The sequence below is a fragment of the Dermacentor andersoni genome, chromosome 1 (assembly GCF_023375885.2).
Source record: "Dermacentor andersoni chromosome 1, qqDerAnde1_hic_scaffold, whole genome shotgun sequence".
NCBI classification, from domain to species: domain Eukaryota; kingdom Metazoa; phylum Arthropoda; class Arachnida; order Ixodida; family Ixodidae; genus Dermacentor; species Dermacentor andersoni.
In genome coordinates this window covers 148,785,901-148,809,655 of record NC_092814.1, presented here as the reverse complement: position 1 = coordinate 148,809,655, position 23,755 = coordinate 148,785,901, and the positions used below count along the sequence as shown (strand labels likewise).

Below are 23,755 nucleotides of genomic sequence, written 5' to 3'. Positions count from 1 at the left end.
AACATCTGGAGGAGGGCTTGTAGGTCACATTCTTTACGCCTGCAGCCGCTACACTCTTCTCGCGTACGTGCTGTTGCAAAAGGTTGCGCAGCAGCTGCGCGTGTACATCGCGCCTCGTGCCTGGCGCGCGGAGTGACACCGACCGAGCGTCCCGCACTACCAAGGCGGGCATTTCATCAGGGTGTGCGGGCACTCGTGGTCGTTTGTGCGCTTGTCACCTTATCCGCGGCCTATCAACCGGTATACATTATATCATGCGAGTACTGAGGCCAGATTACATCTATTTTTTTTACTAAAGTCAGCACCTCTATCTCCACTCAGTCTTCTTTAACTATGGTATAATAGGACGGGTGCAAGTGGGCGGGACAGACGGCCCATTATGTGTGCATATATATACACGTTCGGAGAACGTTCACTGGTATATCAAGATCAGCGTGTGCGCCATGCGCAGCGTGCGCTGGTGAACGACACATGAGTGAGACAGCAGAGTATGCTGAACACTGGACAGCCTCGCCCGGCGAAGCGTTACGCAGCAACGAATGGGGACAGACAGGCGCCTCGCAACAGCCACCGCTGTGCGGGCCCGGTGCGTAGCCTTGAGCGTGCACGCAAGGTGGTGCTGCCAACGGCGCTGGCCAACAGCGCCGTTTGCTCAGGCGGCCACGGCGTCCGCCCATTCGGGGAGGGGTGGCACCAGGCGAAGAGGAAGGAAGCCAAGCACGCGCCGTTGGACAACTGCTAATAATCTCCATTCGCTGTCGCCAAAAACAAGTCAATCGGAAGATGCGGTCATCTTTTGCCCTCCCGCCAGTTCGTCCAAGCAATATATACTGGCACAGCGTGTAATAACGAAGTACGCCTCAAAGCGAAATATCGCGGTGGTACCCCTGATGTCGGCCTGCTTACGAGGCATAACCGCGTTCATCTGCAATGTATTCGGAATATTTGGAGCTAACAATCCCACCAATGATGCTTATGAGTAAGATTCCAAGACTGCTTCTCACTACACAGTATAAGCCCACATGTGCCCACTTGTATCAAAAAGTTGCAAATAGCAGCAGACTATGACACACCTTCAACCACAACGCAAAACCAACACGAAACAGAAACTTACGGTGCAAGTCTTAAGATAGCTGTAAAGGGAAACATTAACGTGTAAGCGAGACACGCTACTTGGAACAACGTCACGTCTGGAAACATTCTTCCGAACAACGTGTCTCTTTAAGTGTTCAGCGGCCGCGTCTTTCATCAAGTTTCTTTCATGGCCTCGGAGGATTCTGCCAGTTTCTCCGCAAGTGTCGCCAAGTTTTACTCTCCTCTGTACAACGAATGTCACCGCATACGGAACAAAGTGCAAAGGTGAACTGCGTGGACACATGAATCCCCTAGATCCATCAAAATACACTCTGCACCTCATCGTGTTCGTTCATTGCACTTTCGGGCTCAAATGAGTATGACAGCAAGGACACATCGCGCGAACATGTCGACAACGCACTCACCCGTTTACGGAATTGGGGGTAACGCAGACTGGAAGCCATCGTTCAGGTGGTCGCACAATGTCGGCTACCAAAGCAGGAAACAAACAAGGAAAAAAAAGTTTCACAGCCGTATTTTCGGTGAAGCGCTCAGTCGAAGCGCTCAGCGTCCTGCACTCTCTAAGCACAGGGGCATGACGCGCAAGGTTCCAAAGGTCCGGAAGTATAGGTGCGTCCTGTCCAGCAGCGGTCTAGGGCCGTTGTCACGAGGTGTCGGCGACGACGTCTGCCGGGGCGCTCGGATGTCGCGGCGACGGATCGCAGTGCGGTGTATCGTTTCAGATTCGATCGCTGTCGCGGGAGGGATGCGTCTGGTGAGGCTTCCCGGGACAAGCGCCGCCAGCGGCGTGAACGAATGACAACGCGCACACACGAGTCCGCGCGACGGAGACGACACACGACGAACCTCGTCGGCGTGCGCGTAGAGGGGAGAAGAAGGGGGGGGGGGGGGGGGATGACGTGCGCGACAGAGATAGACGTAGGGAAACGAAAGAGCCTTTAACGAGCGAAAGCCGGCACGGAACGGAAAGGAGTTCGGACGGTGGGGAGAGCGAATGTGGAAGAAGAGCAGAACATAAAAACCGCTCGAAAAAAAAAAGACAGCAAACAAGGAAGCCAGCCAATGAAAAGCGCCGTGAGCGCACCTGTGCGACTTTCTCTTTTTCTCTTTCACCGCCCTTCCTCCCTCCGGAGTGTTTTTGTTTATTTTTTTCTCCGTGCGCGCCTCGTTCCTCTCGCAGCGCGGTGCCCGCTCGCTCGCCGTAGATATGCGCAGGCACGCACGCTGGGCGCTTCTCTGTCCGTGACGCGTGTGCACATCTCTTGCTGGCGATCGACGTCACTTGGCCGCAACCTCCTCGTCCTCCTTCCCCGCTAGCCAGCTATGATTCAGTCCGGCTCCCGCGTGGCCAAGCCAAATTATACACCTATGCGCGCGTCCAGCGCATGCATGCCGCGGGCGGCGACGTCCACAGTGTACCGACCTCTGACTCCGCGCGAATACCAAGCACCTTCTGATGCTGGCGCTGAATACAATACCGCGCATCATCCCGATGACGCAGCTCGTCGAGCGACGTAGTAAGCTTGGCACACCACACCGCATGCTTACGCGGAATAAGAAGCGACGATCTGAGAAAAAGGCGGCAAAACCAGTGGCAACAGTGCGAACGCCTGAAGCGCTGGAAATACCCTCACTCCAAAGCAATAAATACAGCGCATAAAACGCGTGATACAAAACGTTGGTAACATTGTCCTATGTCTCATCCACATATCCTGACCTGTACGATTCAAGTTCAGTTTCGAATAAGGTTGGCTGCCTGACCGCTCAAGCTACCTCAAGCAACAGCATTTTGAACAGTGCGAAAAAGATAGGACACAGAAAAGAGGTACAGTACACAGTGCTGACTACGGACCAAATGCTTTATTTCCAGAAGCGCCATATAAAGGCATGCATGAGGAAGGCAAACACATAAAAAGGCAGAAAGGATAAGGACATATCGCCGATTTATTTTGTTGATGGGGGTAGGGACCGTCGCGTGTCAATATGGTGAAGGCTTCAAAACCTCGCGTGCGCGCTGTTCGCAGTACTTTTTAACAATTGAGCCACTCGTGTGCAATCAATTGCTGTTACACCGGAAATATGTGTCAACGACACGCGGTGTCACTTAAAGCCCCCCCCCCCCCCCCCCCCCACACACACACACACACAGTCACCTCGCTACCCCTTGTCGACCAGAGGTGCGGTTGCACTCTTTGGAAAGTGTAAAAATACAGATTTTTGAAGCCTTCAGCATCTTGACACGCAGGGACGCATGCGTCAGCTCTCCGTCCCTCTCCCTATGAACAAAAGAAATTGACTGCCCTGAGCCCGCATTCACAAAAAGCTCTTACGCTATAATTGTTGGTAAGAGAAAATGTAAGCCAATCCCGACGTTGGACATATTATTAGTGCTCTTTGCTGTTGGCGGCTGACCAACAGCAAATAGCACTTACGAAAGAAAAAAAAGCTTTGTGAATTGGGCCCCTGATAATTTTTTTTTTCCTTCTTTAAATGTTAGCTTCCCTTATGCCTTTATAGTATACCGCTTCTGGAAATAAAGCATTCGGTTGTTAGCGCTCTAACCTGGGCTTATTTTGTGTGTCCTGTGTCACGCTGTTCAACAACATGTATACAACCACCCCAAATGAACACGATCTTCCCCTCTAGCTGCTTCTCATCCTCTTAGGTCAGTGACGCTAAACGCTGACGACATCACCACGATATAGTGTCTGTGATAAGGGGGGACGCGTAATTCTCGACATCTGGCAACGCATCCTGACATTAATCTGTCTCTCCATCAGACAGACATTTTTCTTTTCGCTTGTCAGCTCTCCAAAGATTTCAGAAAAGATACACATACCAACGAAAGCACAAAAGTTAGCCACTTCCCCCATCCCTAACCCCCTCCGCGTTCGTCTTGCTATTCACTGGAGGAAAAATAGGTGCAACAAGTGGTGCAATTGCGTCTCAATGACGTCAGTTCCGCGGTAATCATTCAAGCATCAAAAGCGTCAAGCCGGACCCGGGAAGAAAAATAGCCGGTCTCCACGCGTTGCAAGTATTGCAGAAACAGGGGCGGTTAAAAGAGCAACGCGTGAAGACCGGAAATGCGAATGCGCCTGCTCAGTCGTCGTACACGGTTTCATGCGCGGAATTACTAGCCCAAAGCCGAAGATGCAGTCGCCCAGACTTCAAAAACGCCTAGTATCCTTGCGAAAGCGTAGTAGGGGTGAAGAACACCGACGCGTAAATATTCTTTACTTCTCATTGAAAATGAACTTCCGCATCCTTCACCAGAGCAAAATGAACAGAAGACGGAAGTCGGCCCGAGGCGTGCATGGCTCCACGGTGCTTCTCTGTTATCGGAGGAAACTAACGATGGAGAGGGAAGGAAAATATGTTTTGTACAATGTACGCGACCATATTATCAAGAGGAGCTGATGGATATCGGCGTTATTAGACGAATAAGTTTTTCTTGAACGATTTTTTTTTAACAAGGGGCCCATGAGCGCAGAGAAGAGGCATGTGGATGAATAAGCACTTCAAGCCCTATTCAGTGCCTGCATATTTACTGACCCGCCAAAAAATGAAGAGTGTGGCCACGTGCGTGCGTGCGTGCGTTGAAACTGACGGATCCACAGGCACATTACTATATGCAGTGCGTGGTACTAGGACGCATGCATCACGGCATATGTGCTTGCCGTCCATGTATTCAAGTGCCTATGCACCATCAACTCAAAGGTTGGATTCGTTTTTGTGTTTACCAGTGCAACGAACCGTTTCAAATGCACAGCCACCTTTCAGACGCCCGGTAATCCGTAAACCAACGTAGCCAGACAAAGGTTTGTGCTACGCAACATCCGCGGGGAACAGGGAGCCAGACTGTCAAAATTCGGCGTTCGACTTCACAGATGGCCATGGTGAAGTTTAAAAATCCTATTTTGGAAGCAGCGATGCGACGTCCGACCCAACTGCCTATCCAAGATGATCGCAGCGTTACTCTGCCTACCTTATTTTCTAGCTGGTTTCCTTGAAGTACGCATTTTGTTGGCGTTGAGAAAAGTTTTGCGCTCGCGGGCCTAGTTACGATTCATCATCCAGCAAGCGTGTCGCTGCTTCTTTCTTTCTTTCTTTGTGAATGAGTTCGTCATTTATATTAGCCGACACACACAGCTTGCACGGTGCTACAAGAAAGCATTGCAGCTTGGCTCCTAGTACACGAACCCACACCGCACCTAAACCGAACGGAAAGCAGTCGATTGAGTGTGACGTAATTGTGTCACCTATACTGCGCAGTTGGTGTGATTATGAATGCCGACTGGCATGGCTTACTTTTAAACGTGGTAGAATCATAACACAAGACCTCGCTGCCGTCTCCGCATATTGCGTACATTTTCCTCTGAAAGCCGACGCAGCGATAACGTCTGGGCGGAAAAGCCACCCGGCGGAAGCCATTATGCGCCGCGCAACTCGGGTGCCCTCTCCAGACTCGATCTACGCCAAAAGGCGGCATACCGGGTTACCTCGGGGCAAAGTCATAGAGCTGCGTGGAGAGTAACACTTTGGACCTGGAAGCTGTCTGCGCCTAGGATAGTGATGTATCCCTGCCTCGTGCCAACCGCAGCACGATGCTCAGGGTGTTCAAACTCAAGCATCATAACACCAGCGCAAGTGGGACGGTGAAACAGAGAACAAAAACACACAAGACAAGCACAGATGCACCAAGGAGACTAAAGCAGCACAGGGAACTGTGACCGTTGTTTAATGGACAATGATTTGGCGAAGACAATGTCGCGGTACGTGCATCATACAAGGCTTTTCTCCGGTATTTTCATTACATTTATCACGCACGCCCGGCGGTAAACAACATATGAATCAAAGGAAAAATCAATCTCTTGTGTCCTGACAAGTCCTTCATCCATTCACGCATGATCAATGCAGCTCCCGTTGCAAAACGATCTTCAAACTTACCGAAATAGACCGCGCTTATCGACCCAACCCATTCTGCGCGAAAATTCTTCCACCGCCTCCTTTCACCGCCTCCTTTCCCTTCCGCACTGACTTCCTTGGTCCGGCGCGACAGTCGCAATCGAGAATTACCCAATTTAAGAGGTCGAATGGACAGCACTTTGAATGGAGTAAAAAACGCCTGCCAAGATTGCATAACCCCCGAGGTATTCGCATATTTAACATATACCTATACTGTGCAGCGAATCCACGCTAGAAGCAAATGAGGCAGCAAGAAAAAATAAAAAAAAGAGAGGTAGTAAGGAGGAGCCGTACCTTCCATATGTCGTCAGCGAGAGTAATGATGTAACAGTCAGTCCGTCTTTTTTTTTTTTTAATTTACATTTTAATTTCTTACCGGCTGTTTAACCTGACAGGAAGAAACGAAATGAAAAGCCCAGCTCAGACCGAACAAGCTCCAAAATAAATGATAAACTTGTAGCAGACAACGGCATGTAACTTCGGAAATACAAAAGAAGGAAAAAAAAGAAAAGGCGAACTCCGTGGCTCTATTGTTACAGCCGGTTCTTGTCTAGCCGAAAAGTAAACACGGAAATTGTGTCGAGGGTAAACGTAGTCAGCATCGACATAAGCTCGGCGGACACACGATGGATTACTTTTATACCAATCGAGCGTGACTTCCGCGAAATCTCGAGCTCATCGGCGTCACTCTACTAGCCTTTGCTAGCGCATAAGTCCACTCGCAAAGGCTATAGTGGACTTGTGCGAACATCGGGTTGCTCGAGCAAAACCACGGGGCCCTTCATCGAGGAGTGATGCGTCAATTCCCTCCTAGGGACAAATCACTGGAGCGCAGCGGTGGTTCCCACAATAAAGCAGCTGCTTGCCGTGTTCGACGAGATCGGAGCTTGTCGACACGAAGGGAGAAATAGCCAAGAAAATACACACACGCGATGTAACGACGCCGCACTAAGGAGTGACTGCACGACCGCGTGAGCGCTGCTGCGAAAAGGCACCAACTCCGCGTAAAGACACTTCCCTTACCAGGGTATACACTTGAAGTCCATCGGATAGCTCTAGCACATCATGCGCGCGCGCTCTCCAGTCCGGCAGCGACCAGGCACGATAGGTGGGTTTGCCACTGGCTTCCGGAAAGGTGTGGGTGCACCTCCAGTTGCGCGAATGCCGCGTCAGTATTGCACGAACAAAATGAGCCTGTCAATGGCATTTCCTGCACTTCTTCGGCCGACGCCGCGTTCCCTTCGTGCTGGAGCGTGCTTCACAGTGGAGTAAGGAGATGCAGATCGACTACCACGCCCGACAACCGGACAACTTTTATGTGCAAGCGCTATAAAATGTAAAATAGCGGCCTACCATATCTCCAGCCCCATGTACACACATTTTTTTTTTTAACCTTTGGTTACATCTGCCGTACCATCGGCCAATCTGTACAGACAACTGCAAAAGTTTACGGCGTGCAGGATCTATATATATATATATATATATATATATATATATATATAGATCCTGCACGCCGTAAACTTTTGCAGTTGTCTGTACAGATTGGCCGATGGTATATATATATATATATATATATATATATATATATATATATATATATATATATATATAAACTTGCATTTCCGAGTAGTTTGTGACCACGACCAGTAAAACTGTGCAGTAGGTTGTTTATCCGAATGCCACGGCTGCGTTCCGAGAAGTTGCAAGCCTGCACAGATATGCAGCTTTTTTTATCGGATCCCGCGGTCAGTAAACATTCTCAGTTAACCGCACGTGCGCTTTTGCGTATGCATAATGACGACGCGAAAAGGTTGAGGTGACCACACCGAAAACTTAATCAACCTGCAGTTAGAATTTTGCTTGAGTAACAAACGCATGTTCTCTGCAAATGAACAAAAAACGAAAAGAAAAAAAATATATTTCCAGTGAGACATTTGGCAAACTGCTGAGAAATTACAGCGTTTCAACCTTCTGAACTCGCAGGCATAAGCGCGCGAAGAAAGGTCACAATAAAGTTATTCGATGGTTTAATGGCATGTACGTCCCAGCTAACGTTACCCAAGCTCTTCACCGAAAAAAATAAATTAATTAAAAAACACGGTGTAAAATACAATTTTAAAGCTATAGACGGTTTCGGTCGCCAGACCTCTGGCAACCAAACATCGTAGGTTTTATAACTGTATCTTGCACCGCGTTTTTTCAATCCTTTGATTTTCGTTGAACAGCTTGGCTAACGTTAGCTGGGACACATGGTATTTACATGCACGGCGGCAGCCTACAGAAGATGCAGCATATGCGCAAAAGACGCAGCGGAGAGACAAACTCAATGCGTGCTTATAAAGAGTCGAAACATGAGTTTGTGTTTATTGAATGTCCGCAAAAAGTGGCACGGAAGGCTTTATTCGGGCAATGTAGAGAGGCTAATGTAATGCCACCGCCGCGGGATGCGCGAAGGCGAGCTTTCTGGTTCTTTTTTTTCTTTCCCCCACACGGCCGGCGCCGCCGTGGATGGATGGATGCTATGAGCGTCCCCTTTAGAACGGGGCGGAGGGTTGCGCCACCAAGCTCTTGTTATTATATTGCCTAATGTCCATACCTTTGTTAAGCAAAAAAAGATTAGGGGGAAAGAAACCACGAAGAATTCCCATCACCAAACTTTCTGAACCCCTATTTGGGAACCTTGTTTTTTGTACTCCTCCGTTGTTTGTTGTTTCCCTACTATTCTTCCACCAATCTTCTAATCGCCTCTTGCTAATCTCTATTGCGGACATGTTTACTTTCCCCCTGCTCACGCTGAACCCAAGAACTTCAAGAAGGCCAAGGGTGCCGTTGCTGCGGATGCGAGCGCCACCTGGTGGTGGTGCAAGGAACACAGCGGCGCTCGTCCTCCGCTGTGATTGGTTGGCCTATTCGGCCAGAGAACAGCCACACATGCACCCACGGTCACGAAAGCCCTGCGAGGTTCGCAAAGAAAAGCTTCGCTTTAAAAAAAAAAGAAATAATTTGAGAGCCCGCTGACAAGGGCTCCGCTGGCTTCAGGGAGGACCGATAATCTGCGGCAGGAAGTCTGCATACATGTCTGTGCGTGTGCGCATGCGTGCGTGCGCCGAATATTTTAGTATTATAACTCCTCAATATCAATAGACTGAGTGCAGACGTGTATATATATATATATATATATATATATATATATATATATATATATATATATATATATATATATATATATATATAGCCGTTACCGCGTGTAAACAAACAGTCGGGTCAAATGCGTCCCGGAACTGCGTGGACGGCTATATGACTCAGGCGAGGGTGGTGATACACTTAATGCACGCGTGCTACCGCAACGGCCGCTCGCCTCCGGGAATCGCCGTTTACCTAATCCGCGCACGTGGCACCGCGCCACCGGAGGCGAACGCGGCTGCACGGGCCGCACCTTCCTGGAAGCAAGACGCGCGCGCTCGGCACCAAGACGGGGAAGAACGCAATCGGCTGTTCGGGGTACACAGCTGACTCACGCGCCATAAATTGGCCTGCCCGCTTCTTCTGCACGGGCGTCCCAGCGGCAGCCGCCGTCCTGGCGCGTGCCGCTGAAGATTTGCGCGCTCCTGACAGGCGGAGGCGCGATTTCTTCGCTGCTCGATGGCGCAGCCAGCGCAACTCCGCGCGAAACATGGCGGCGCGACTGACAGCGCAGCCGCCGCGACAGACGGCGTTGAGCGGCCCGAAGCGCAGATTCCACATTGAGGGACTCCGCAGTACAGCGGCGAAACACTGCCGAGGTGAGCTGCGGGACCTGATTCGCAGTATACACGAGCGGTTTCGCATTCCGCCTCGATCGGAATTAATGCAGCATCGCGGTCAGTATTATCGAATTCGCGATCTCGCGCCGGACACGTGTGAACACACAGACTGCGCATACAGGAGAGTGCAGTGTTGCATGTGCAGAGTGATTCACTGTTATTGGAAGAACCCCCCCCCCCCCCCCCCCAACATTCCAGCACCGACAGCAGTTTAAATTTGGAGCTTACATTTCGCGCGACGGCCCGCAGAGTAACTTATTGTTAGTCGATAACCAGAAGCCGAACACATATCACATCGGCCACATTGTTACCAGAATGTACACGACACTATAGCACTACACGACTTTCTACACGCGTGCGCTAAACGAAGGTGGAAAAAAAAAAGGAGAAAAAAGTTCATATTCCTATTTCATAGTAATATTCGTCATAACACGAAAGTGAAACGTGTATTCTAAATACCAGTGGCAGCTTCGCTGCACATTCACAAATACGAGTCCATAATTGTGCAGACTGAGGCTAGCGGTTGCACATAACATATTCAGCTCTCAGCGGCGGCCGTCGTCTGTGCGTTCAGCTTCGAATAAAAGCCGCTAGACGCCAAGTGCCGGGAGCCAACGATCTGCTGTGGAGTGAGGCACAGCATACGGAACAAGAGCGCAGTGATACGTGCCTTTCGTGCAAAACGCTTTTGGCGCTCCGCTATACCACGCATAAGAGGTGTTTACCGGTGTTGCCGCAATCGACAACACACTCGTTCACCTGCCGAGCGGGCCGCGTGCCACGGCGGCGCGATGCGCAAGTATGACTTGAGACCAATTCAAACTAACACTAAAAAGTCAGCAGTGATTTCGCTACCGAATGTGGCAGTCAATGCGTAATTTCGATTTACGACGCACACTGAAATTCACAACCGTTCATGCGCAGATCACATGCTTTCGAAGTGACACGCCGAGTGAGAAACAGACAAATGACAGAGTAATAATAATAAAAAAAACAAGGAAAGCAAACAAATACCCAAACGTAGTGGCGCACAATGGGTGACAAGTGAAGTGTCCAAACAACGAAGCCGCCCGAGCTCACAAAACGATCAGTCTTCCGCGAAGGGCGGCATTCCTGTTTACGCCGACTCGGCGCCGAAGCGCCGTTTGTTTTTGTACACGCTTCTTCTTTCTTTTCCCCACGTGTCGCACAAAAGCGTTCCGCGTGCTTCTGCTTCCAGCTAGAGTCTCCGGGAAACGCTTTCCGGTGTGCCTGCTTATGTCCGGATCCGTGCAGAAGAGCAGCTCACAGTTCAGCTTTGTAGCCTGTGCAGGCGATTCGCAAGCATATAAAGTCCCGTCGACTGTCCCCGAAAAGGCTTAGAAGCTTAAAATATTGCGAGACGAACAAGGAACGAACCACTGAAGACTATTAACAATGTATATTTATAAAAACAACTCCAGCGCCGGCCATGTTCACCCGACAGCTTTGGTTTGGTTCGGTTTGGAGCATATGGTCGGGAGGCCCGCGCGCATCGTCCAAAATGCAGACCAATCGTCCGCAGACCAATGAACAATGACACGTTCGTTTATTTCGTGCGTTAATGAGATGTTGGTTTATTGTAAAATATGCATTTGAGGTTATACAGAAGTTCATGCTTATGAGTTGGCGAAGCATATTAAGAGCGGGCCCAGATGGCACGTGCTGTAAAGATCGCCTCCCCTCCGAATTACCCGAGTGCCATATCGCAATCAAGAAGGCTGGAAAATGCGTCAGTGAAATTTATCTTTGTCATCGACAGATCTGGTTTTCAATCGCACATTAGGAAACATTATAGTTTAGTGTTACCAATGTTTATTGAACCGTGCCGCTTAATTGAGACAAAAATGTCACTAAAATTGTCGCTATAACCGTGAAGTGGATTTTAAGAACGTATAGGTGTTTTAAAACACTCGAATATGAGCTAACATGAAGTAAATCGTCTACCTAGACGTGTCATGTTGGTCCAATTTTCGTGCAGCTGTAGGAAAATAGTGAATTACCAGCAGGGTGTAGATGCCTTTAGCTTTAGTAATGTATTTACTATACGATAGGCGAATATCGAAGTTTCGAACAGGAATAGTTGGCGTGTAATATTTTATTCGTATTCGAAAATGAACTATTCGGTAGTTTCTAATATCAAAACTAACAGACTATTTCGCAACAACCGACTGTTAGTCTTTTGTTCTCCGCCTGCTGAACAAAGTATCGTAAAGTATAATTATCACAAGTAAAACACCGACAAAGGTTTCAAAGCAATGCAGAAACAAAATCGGTAATGCAAGCGTTGTTTTCGCTTCTGCGGTGGAAGTGCGGCGCTCGTTAACGCTGCTTGGGTTAGACCTTGTACACACACATGAATACCCAAGAATTAGGCATGGATGTGGGAACTGCCGTCGTCGCCGTAGCACAATCGGTAGTGCAACCCGCGCGTAATGCGGAGGTTGTGGTGGTGGTAGAAACATTTATTGCCAATGACATGAATAGTGGGGGCGAAGCTCCCTACATGGCACTTTTGGGTGCTCCCTTACTGTGAGGGGGGTCCATTACAAAGCGAAGGAGAGCCCTTGGAGCGCAGTCTTCATAGTACTGGAGATGATCCGGCGCTGGTCTTGAGCGGAAGTGCAGGTCAGGAGAGTGGGCTCGGCTCCCACCGCCAGCAAGTTGTTTCTTCCTCTATTTCCCTTGAGCTTCCCGTATTTGCACTTAAAGGGACACTAAAGCGAAACAATAAATCAGTTTAGACTAATGAAGCATTGTTTAAGAACCCCGCAGGCAGTCATTTAAAAAAAATATATAGTTTGATTATTAGATGAGGAAATGAAGGTCCAAGTATCGGTATTTGAATTTCGCGCCGAAACCCCAGCGCCGGTACGTCAGCGTGACGTCAGGGATTCTAAAGTATGTTCTCGCATTTGGGCCGCGTTGGCTGAGTAAAGGTTCCCGAAACTTGCCATGTTTAACATTTGGTTCCTTTAGAACACAATGTAGTCAATCTGTACCGCTATATGTAATTAGTAGGCCCTAGAAGATGCCATCAAAATCCATGACGTCACAGCCCCCAGGTGCGGGAACTTAAGTAGCCGTCGCCACCCGTATTTCGTTCTTGTGCTTTTTTTTTTTTTTTTTGCTTACCAAACGTTTTATCGTTGTAAGAGTGGTGTGTTTGGTGTTGTAGAACACTAATTTACCGATGCAGAAGAAATCATTTTTCACTTTAGTGTCCCCTTTAATGAAAAACAACAAATAATTTACCCTATGCTTTCCTTTCCTTCATTATCTGTTGTTTTCATATGGTTCTGACTAACAAATATGGGCGAGCGTTCTTACAAAAACGATGCCCTTACAAAACCGGGCTCCTCGGCTCCCTTTCTTTTCATCCAATACATGATAACCGGCAATTTTGCTTATGGTGTTCCTGTTATATTTCTTGCAGTCTAGACATGTAGCAGTTTTATTTTTTACGTTACAACCAGTGATACTTTCCTTGTAACAGGCCCTTTATTGCGTCTAGAGCACGCAAATACTTCCCTAGCTCTTTCGTTTTGCTTTTCCACAACGTCTAATATTTCGTCAACAACTGCTTACTTTGCGTTTTTGGAAAGTTGGTCATTCAGCAGCCTATCATTCTGGGACACCTTGTTTGCCACAACGCCCTAAAGGTGTCAAGCGGCTATTCGCGCTGTTCTTTTCATGACGGTTGCAGTTATATAGTGTTAAAACTACCCTGATTGTCCGTGATAGTGGACTGTTTATTCAATATAAGCCTGTTCCTATTTATACCGAAATAAATATTCCTGCTGTACATATGTGCGTCTGCGTTTGTCTATTCGATATACGATACTTACTGTATATATATATATATATATGCATGCGTGCGTGTGTGACTGTATGTCCTGTTAAGTGCTTATCCCTGTGTATATCATAATCATCACCCAGCACCGGCCTGGAGTAGCACGTCAGGCGAACAGCCAGGCTAACATCGCCAGCATATCATTAAAGTTTGCTTTCTCTCTCTTTCTCAATTGCGCTGCTTTTTTCCTCTCGGTACCGAAAGCGCCGGTCCGGTGACACGAAGGCGACCGCATCCAACAGACACATAGCGGATCATCACAGTGTACGAGGACACTGGAAATTAGTCCTTGCACGCACACAGTTTCTTGCTGACATTACTAGAGGGAAATACGGCAGCGAGTACGGCACGAGTACTGCATGTATCTTTTTTCTACGATGTGGCACGGATTTTTTGGAAGAGCTCACCGCTGCGGCGGCTTTTGATGGGCCCATGTGGTTCGAACATGTTGCGCGCCCTAGGCTCGCAACGTTTCTCCATAACACTTAGGCAGTTTCTGTTTAGAACTAATTCACTCTGGTCAAGTAGTCTCCAGTGTATAAATAAACCTGGGTACTCCCTAGTATGCGTGCGGCTTATAGTTACAAAGGTAACGAGACCGTACTAAGAGACCATGGAATACCGGCAAGGGATGAAGCAGCTATATACGGCACCGAATGACGCCAAGCGTACAATAAATGAACAAAATAAGTTCAAAACAAAACTTGCCTGCTTTGAGAGACTGGGTTGCTCTGGACTGATCTCGATCTCGAAGGGTTCTCTTAACGTCCACACTAGTAATAGTATACAACCTTTCTTTTATTATTATTATTATTATTATTATTATTATTATTATTATTATTATTATTATTATTATTATTATAAATATTCCCTCACGTCCGCCCAGGGGGAAGACGGCACGTCGTTTGTGATAAGCAGACACGCAGAATCAGTAAGGAAACCAAACCACTAAATGTATCAATGACAGAGTCTAACCTAAATTAATACGCAGACGAGTGGCCGCGACTGCGCTTACATTTGGCAAACGAAAGCGGTCGGAGACGTTCGATGCCGAGACGCAACGCTTTGCCTATGGCCTGAATGACCACGTGAGCACGAGAAAAATGTCTACGACACCACGCTTGCTCGATCACGTCGATAGCCCGTGCTTTGGTCGGAGGGGCAGCCGGGAGGAATACAACCGTGTCAAATCAAGCCTTCGGCATGTCAATCGGCTGTAGTTGCAGCAGGTACGCTAGCTGCCTCGCAGAATAACCGAAGGTGTCATGTCGATCGTGTGCGGCACTGTATAGGTCGTCGGGGCCACCGGGGGTTTTGTCGCCGGACGGCGCGACCAAGCAATCAGCCAGGAGACCGTCTGGAGGTGAGCTGGCAGCGTCATCAAGTCGTCTCTACCCGTGCTGCTGCGCCGAACAGCCTTGGCTTCGATTGCACCACGCGCAGGAAGACGTTCTTCGCGCGCACGGAAAATGACCCCAGCAGCACGAGCACAAGCAGGACTAAATGGCGCGACAGCCCACCGCCACATCCGCCTCCCTCCCCGCTGCCGAACAATGGCGTATGTAGTGGTCACAAGACCACCGCCTACATGATGATTGCTTCCTCCTTTTTGGCTTCCCGAATGAGCACGCGCGTGCAAACGATCGGCCCGCGAGACTTCGACGCGTCAAATGACGGGATGAACAGCGCGAAAGACAAAGGGCACACACTTTGTCCTTTTGTCGACATCGCGCGCAAATGTCCTCACTGCGACCCCTCACTTGATAGAGGTGCTTTCTGAACGCGACGGAGCTATGACGAGGTTTTCTTTTTTTTTTCCTTCTCGCGCGGACGTCCAAATTTACTCGCTAGTGCAATTAGCCAACGTGCCATACACAAACAAACCTAGTCCTCGGCGAGCAAATTATCGCGAGATGCTATCACGGACACAGTATATACTCGTGCGCAAGTAAGGAGGTCTGTGCTTTACCGAGAACACCAAGAAGAGAACCCGCTCTGCTCAGACTACCGAGAAGAGGCCTTGCCTCGCGAATAAACCGTGCTGTCACTCATACAGGAAAGAGTATAGCGTTGATCTCGCCTCCAGCTGCGACGAACTCCTTGCGTACGCATATCGTCACAGACCAACCACTCCTTTTCCGCAAGAAAGATGGCTACTCCGTGGGAAAGAGTATTCTCTGCGTAAGGAACATTTCGAGAGCTCCTGTCTCAAGAGGTGGCACTACGGACTCACCTATCGTGCAAGACCTAAAGAGAAAAAAATGAATAAATAAGCTTTGTTTGTTTGCTTGGTTGGTTCAGACGCAAACGCAGAACTTTATACGCGGTCTGAAGTTAGCATATGCACTGTGGTGACCCGTATGCGCTAAGCGGTTGGGTCAATTTACAGCGCCACATCGCCTTGTGCACGCGCGCGCACTGCGATTACTCGAGCGTATAATATATGGAGCAAATACCTGTGCAAGTGGTGGCTGCGTCTTGGCTATTTTCGTGTGAGTTATGCGGCCCTGACTCCCGTTTTCTTTTTCGTAGAACTTACCATATACGCATGTACTACTGAAGTATACGTGCCGTGTTACAGTCTCTCATTTAGTTTTTTTTCTCTGGGTATACATATTATTTTCAGTCGTGTTCAATGATCCATTAATATACACTGACTAACCAAACGTTCCGACAACATGTATCTAGCCTTGTTCAGTCGATTTCTCGCATCACTGCGCGAAGTGACAGTAAAGGGCAAGATATAGTCCGGCGTAACGCGCGCGCGCGGCCACGCGCGTCGCGGTTAAGCGACGTCGGTGAAAAACGCGCACTCTACAGTTCGGCGTCACGGCGTAGCCGGCGTGCCCAGGTGCGCTTGGCGAACTCAACGCCGCCGGCGCGGAGATAGAGCGTGTTCTATTTCACGCGGCTGACGCTAGACCAGAATGCACTGCGCGCTGTAGCGGCAGCGAGCAGAAGGCAGAATGGCGGCCTGCGGTGCGCGTACTGACAGTGCGGCTGTGGTTTTTTCAACATCCGTGTCTGATGACAGCGCGATGAGGACGCCTGCTTGAAGCGATTCGCAACCATCCATGTGTATACGATGTGATGAAACGCATGGACTACCGCGACACAGAGCGGAAGAACAACGCGTGGGAAGCTATACGAAAGCAGTGTGGTCTCGCCACAGGTAAGCTGCATTTCGCAGCTCCTGTACTAGCTGGTGGTAGTCGCCGAGTTGAGGGCGCTTGTCGAATAGCTTTCGTATGTACATGTTCCGCTTCCGTTTTTGACGTAGCCGACGAACTAGCAATATAAGTGCGATGTTCTGGCTTCCAGGACAAGTTAACGCCATGCCGCAAAAGTTTTCGTTTTATGCGCGAGCCGTGAAGTTGCGCTCCCGGACGCAGAGATGGCGCCAGCCTCGCGCTGCGCGCGCACGCCGAACTGTAGAGGAAGCAAATTTCTTGCACCCCTGGCGTCGCTAGCGCAGCGTATCTGACTTCGCCTGCCGCGGCCTGGCGCGCCGAGAACGTCGGACTATATCTTGGCCTTAAGTGTTCGAAACGATGCTAAGTCAATAAGCGCGAAACGACAGCCGCGAACGTAGCAGGCAAGGTTCAAGAAGGAAGACTGGTATGTCTATGTATAAGTTGTCCACGTAATGAACGACAGCAGTGCTACATGGGCAACTCAAATAATAAAAATTAGGTTTTAATGGCAGGAAGAGATGGGGTTAGCCGAAGAAGTGGGAAGGCACGACGAAGGCACGACTTAAAGCCAATAAGTTGATGAAGGAGTAGGCAAATTATTAATAAGCGAAGCGAAATGAATGCACCCAGCAGCAGACACAAGGTATAGGAGTGGGGACGCATCTCACACAGTGTGTGTCATAACAGCACCCTTTCATTTCTTGTTCAGTTAAAAGACCGCAACTGCCAGCGCAATTTCATTTCCCTCTACTTGTGACCATACACGGTGTTATGCACTGTGCACAGCTAGGGGTGATAAATGATTTGCTTTTATTGTCGCTGGAGCCAACTTGGGTTCGTCAGCGCAGCAGCTACGGGGTCCTGAATATTAGGCTGCGCGTGTTGAAAAAAAAGAAAAATGGTTTTGCACTCACCGCTGCACTGTTATTGCTCAAATTTTGCAGAACGATTGCATTTTGGCGTCGACTTCGTTTAGTATAACACTTGGCACGATTAATCGCCTGTTCTTTAAGACAAAAATGAGAAACTGCTTTCGGCAACGGGAAAAATGGTGTCTGAAAAGCCGGCCCTGGCACAGACTTGTGTCGCCACCTGCCGTCATCTGCAAATAACAGCATTTCAGGGAGGGCTGCTGCGTGTTGCCCGCCCTGAAACGCTGCTTTCTGCAGATGACGACAGGTGGCGACACAAGTTTATACTTGCACCGTCGCGGCAGCAGCTCGCATACCCATAAGCGCAGACAAATTTGCACTTTCTTCTTAGAAACCAGGCAATTAATTGTGCCAAGTGCTACATTAAACAAAGTCGACGCCAAAATGCGATCGTTCTGCAAAATTTGAGCAAGAACAGTGCAGCGGTGAGTGCAAAATCTTTTTTTAAATACGCGCAGCCAAATATTCAGGACCCTGTAGCTGCTGCCCTGACGAACCCAAGTCCCCTCTTCGAAACGTTCGCTCCAGCGAAATTCCCTGTTCGACCAGTGTTAATAACTTGATGTCTCCGTCTTTCTGTCAGCCTTGTTTTGTTTATTCGTGTTGGTTTTAGCACCATCCGACCTTTTTTAAGACATTTAAAATGAAAACATACGCCGTATCCGATTATACATCCGTTTGTTTCTTCTTTCTCCTTGTTCTTCTTCCATGGCGACTCCAGCACGGTAGTTGGTGAAGCCGAGGACTCGCAATACTGTGATGATGACCGCCCCTACAACAGCGTCACTTGCTCGACGTGCAGCGACATGCGTTCGACCGAGGAATAAACATGCGCTGTGGTAGTGAGTGCCCCGGCTACAAACACATCCGGCAGAAGTACGTCGAGCCGCACAAAAGGACATTTAAGCACTGGACAACACTCAGAAATGACGGTCGACCCCACGTAACACTCAGCGGCGGCCCTCCGGGATTTCGTAAGCGATGCAAGGATCGACCATTTCCCCCTATTTACCCCGTTCCTCTATGTAGGCCTTCGAGCCATTCCTTCACATGTCGCAGACAGAAGACATCGCAGCTGAAGGAGACGAAGGGACTACTTCGGTTTCTGAAAGAGACGGGCTTGGACAAGCGGCTGTGACAGTGATGTCACGTACCACGCAAGAGTGATGGACTGTTACTGACGATGTGTGTGCTGTGCTACGTGCTCTCTCTCTCTCCTCCCCATCTTTCACCCCCCCCCCCCCCCGACCCCGCTACCATGGGTAGGGTAGCAAGCCGATTGAGCTAAACTGGTTAACCTCCCTGCCTTTCCTTCTCCACTTTTTCCTTCCTTCCTGGAGCCATTCCTTTTATGTGCAAACATGTATTGTCATAATTTATTTATCCTTTGAATATTTGTTTCGATATCACGATTTCACTATTCGAGGCACCTCGAGTAATTTTTGACTTCCACAGCAAGAGGTTGCTCATATACTCCTTACTAACAAACAAAATATATATGATGCATTTGATCCAACAAAGCTTACTACAGAACATTTTAAATAGTGACACGCCGGAGAGACATCCCTGTTATTTGAAAGCTACAATATGTATACCTTACAGTAACAATAAAGAGCAGAGTAGTTATCGCTAAACGGTGGCTTCTTGGGTCCCGTTGGACAGCTCTTGTCATCATCACTTGAAGATATTTGAATTAAAATACTTCACAGTAGGAGTTCGAGATGTTGGCGGCGTAAAAAGCACTTCGAACCTTTCTTTAATGCGCGCCCTCTAGAAGTCATACAGCAATGGACACAATGGGAAGCACCAGCTTGTCACGAATAAAATATTATTCGACAAATTATACCATTCATTACGGAATTTCGATTTACCGTGCGCAAGAACCCTTCGTGTGATGTGAATGGTGAGTTTATGCGAGGTCCCGGTTGTCGCGACCGCCGGCCATCAAAGCTGCAGCGACTCTTCTCGGCTGGTCGTTGCAGCTGCGCGACACGTGTGACGGGGCCATCGTGACGCTGACAAAAGAAGTTCGACATTTTACACACAAGAATGACCTCACAATGACTGCGATTTCAACAAAGTCCGGCATTATCAGTCAGCCCACATTCACGGATTTCAAAATATGACTAAGGTATCTTTCAGCTGCTTCTAACGCTAGTAATATCGAGGGAGAGAGAGGGGGGATATAAGGAAGGCAGGGATGTAAAGCAGTCCAGAGTCTGATTGGCTACCCTAAGCTGGTGGAAGGGAGAAGGGGAAGAGAGAGAGTGTATAGAGACGTGCACGGACAGTACTTGAGTAAAAGCCGCTCGTGCAAACCAGACGTTCTCAGAAAGCACAAAAGTGCCTTCACTGCCTTCTGAGCCGATGATCGGTGGGGACGGTGCTTACTGCCTGTTAACTCAGAGGAAGATCTCGTTTCCTCAATGTGTTGGACAAAGATTGTCTTTGTGCTTGAAAGTGAAGACAGTGGCACAATAAGTGGTCAATGTTCTCCTCGCATTCGCAAAAATCACATGCCATACTCGCAGCCATAACCGACATAGAAGAGATGCTTCGCGTCGGTGCAGTACGGCCGGAGGTCTGAGTTGCAGTGAAGGGTTTAGTCTGTGCAGTCTTGTGCGCCGTGTATGTGCGGTATTCCACTCTGCTAAGGAGAACGCGCGTGCTAGAATGCGAAGTTGTCTCGTAGCATCGGTCCTTGATAGAGGAATGGGGACGCAGCGGTCTTCTTTGTTTGACGTCCGAGCTGCCTTATCTGCGTCATCATTTCCAATAATAGCGCAAGGAGCTGATATCCATTGAAATAAGATATCATGGCCTTTTTCTCTCAAGTGGTGGACAACTTCCACGATTTCGCACATCAGCTGATCGTGAGTTCCATGTCGGGGAAACGACTGCACACATTGCAAGGACGGCCTTGAATTGCAGAAGACTGGACATTTTCGAGGACTTTCAGCAATTATCACATGAAGTGCGTCGCGGAGAGCCGCGAGCTCTGCAGTTGTAGACGAAGTGATATGGGAAGTCTTGAATAGCTGGGTTATTCCCATTGGTGGTATAACTACAGCGCCACCTGAATGGTTGATGTAGTTGATCCATCTGTATAGACGTGTGTGCAGTCGCTGTACTTCTCGTACAAGAGGAGTAAAGTAAGTTGCTTGAGTGCTGATGCTGGCAAGTCCGGCTTTTTCTGTAGTCCTGGGATTGTAAGGTTACTCGAGTACGACTCACACACCATGGAGCAATCGAAGGTCTCGCCGCAGATGCGTAACCAGACTTGAGAGAGGCACGGTGCGCGAAGACAGTTGCACTGAATGTCGTGCGGGTCCTTTCTACTGGGAGACTTGGGAGATGGTGGGTAGGGGTCGGGGCGAAGTGTCTTATGTGCACACGCATTGTTTCAGTGGTAATGTGCGTTATAATAGCGTAATCTTGAGCGATTGCAATAACTTCAGTCGCTGACGCACTCCGCGGTAGACCAAGGCATATCTTGGGGAAGGCTAAAATTCTTGTACAGCTGAGAAACTTGTGCTAGCCTATGAAACCATGAAAACTCGCACCCGTACTTTAATGTAAGCGCAGCGCCTTCACATTGAAGATGAAATCAGTACAGAGAATCCCAAGGTGGAAGCGCAACGAAAGACGAAGACAACAAAAAGCGAACACACACACGTCGTTACAAAGCCATGCCGTCTTAAGAGAAAACTGATGCTGGTCATGTCCAGCAAAGCATGGGATAGTGTTGACACATTTTGACGTTCCGGTGATTATGGCGTTTGCCTCAATCATCTCACGTGCACATTTGTCCTTGCAGGAGTTGATACGGATTGCGAAGAGCGACACACATCCATCACAATGAGCTGACGAATGCCCCCATATTGCGCCACGTTTTGAACCACGATGATAAGGGAGGCCGGCAGCATTGTGACAAACTCGAACGAAATGAGGCTTATTTTCAAACACCACCGTATATCTTAAATAATCTAATCTCCCTACCGTAACAAAACCAACGTACTACAAACAGCAAGACATGCCATAGTCACACCGCTTGACTGTAAATATGCTTCGAGCAGCAAAAAATGCCTCGCAGGGTCACGCGCCTTTGGCCTATGCGTCGCTACATCGGGCTTCTTTTTTGTCTTCCGTTTATCACTGTAAGAAGTACGACCAAGGTTCTCCAGCCTGCTGTGACGCAAAAGTTACATCCCAAACAATAGTTGACGCACAACGGAGCCGTCACTCAGAGCTGGCGTGCGGCAATCCAAACGTCATTGAGTCCGGGATCGTATACGCTATAAGCGAGTACCAGAGGAGATCGAGATGTGTAGTGATGACAAATGAGAGGCAGATTATACTACGGGCACGAATAGCATGAATTAAGGTACATCCTATTTACGCTGATATTCCGTGATAAAGAAGGTTCAGAGTTTGACCTCTGCGTTGACAGGTGCCCCGCCGAATAACATGGAACAGCGCAACACATGAAAACGCCAACACCATGCGATTCTTTAAGTCTTCTGTTGCAGTGATGATTTTATTACCAACTATAGCCAATGACGCCGTTCTCATTTTACAGATGACCAATTTTGGATGGATGGATGTTATGAGCGTCCCCTTCGGAACGGGGTGGTGGGTTGCGCCACCAAGCTCTTGCTATTATACTGCCTAATGTCCTACGTAGGTTAAACAATAAAAAAAAAAACACTATGAACTCCCACAACCAAATTTTCTGATCCCCTATTGCGAACTGTGCTTTTGTACGTCTCCGTTTTTTGTCGTTTCCCTACTTTTATTAAACCAATCCTCCAATCGCCTCCTACTAATCCCTATTTCTTCCGCTCACGCACTGCACTCTGCCGGGTGTTTGAAATATTTCATCTCAAGAGCGCACAGACATAAACATTCCCGCTTGTATTATTTTTCAACAAAAAGTATTCGTTTTTTCTTTAGCTATAGGTGGTCCACAAGCTTCTCATCAGATGCAACAGCAAACACATTACCGCTCGAGCAGATTTGTAACTTTCAATTCCTATGGCTTCGTATACTCGTGAACAATATGAAAGAGAACAGGTAAATGGCTATTTTAAGCAACGATTACTCATGACGAGAAGATTCGAACCTGACATATTGGATATGTACCGCTGGACACTTCGACTAGCGGATCGCTTGCATGTTAGGTGTAGACGCTGAGCCGCTATATACGGCTCGTTGAATGCACATATTTGGGTGCTCCCTATTATATTTCTCACACGGGTACAACATTCTAATTACCTACGGGGTCCTTCCATACAGGCAGCACTGAAAACGATCATAAGCACAAGCAAACACAACATGAATGTGTGTGCTTTCGTTCGTATTTTCGCGCAGCTCAGTGTTTCCGTAACAAGCACAAGCTAGCATAGCAAACGCTACTAATACTGCTGTACTTCGAGGAGGGACAAGAATGCTCATCGCGCCCGTATTTCTTCCTTCTTGGAATTATAGAACTGGCATAATATCATAAGAGATTATGTAGTATTTTGAACGTAATGCGATGTGGAATAATATTTCGAAAGTTCGCTCCTGTGAGCAGCAATTAGCACGCTTCGCTTGTTGTGGGACATAGGTGCCAACACATTGCGGATAAAAAACAAATGGAGAAGCAGCCTTGGTAATGTTCTCGTTCACTGTGGTTAAGTGAGAGCAGGCTTCAACATCCAAGACAGTTATATTAGTTATGTCTGCATAAGCAAGAGAATTACCATTTAGTCTCACCGAGTACTATAAAATGGACTTCAGCTGAGAGTATGTCAAATCTGCGTCGTGTTCTTGAATATCTAGAGCTGTAATTTGGTGCCTCCTGGCCTCAAACTAAGCCCGACACCCTACGGTTTTATGTTAGCATTCATC

General features: G+C 48.4%; 1 protein-coding gene across 2 annotated transcripts in view; it reads right to left on the bottom strand.

Annotated features, from left to right (window-relative positions):
- Rhp (GTP-Rho-binding protein rhophilin) overlaps positions 1 to 23,755 on the bottom strand; it is a 197,150-nt gene that overhangs the window by 112,869 nt on the left and 60,526 nt on the right. The window contains exon 1 of one of the 2 annotated variants that reach the window (XM_050192346.3): positions 1,500 to 1,928. The exons of the other annotated variant lie outside the window; for it this stretch is intronic. Within the exon in view, the coding sequence (XP_050048303.1) occupies positions 1,500 to 1,538 (39 nt within the window). The 5' untranslated portion in view covers positions 1,539 to 1,928. Of the gene's footprint in view, positions 1 to 1,499; positions 1,929 to 23,755 lie in introns of those variants that run through there. 2 annotated transcript variants of the gene reach the window in all.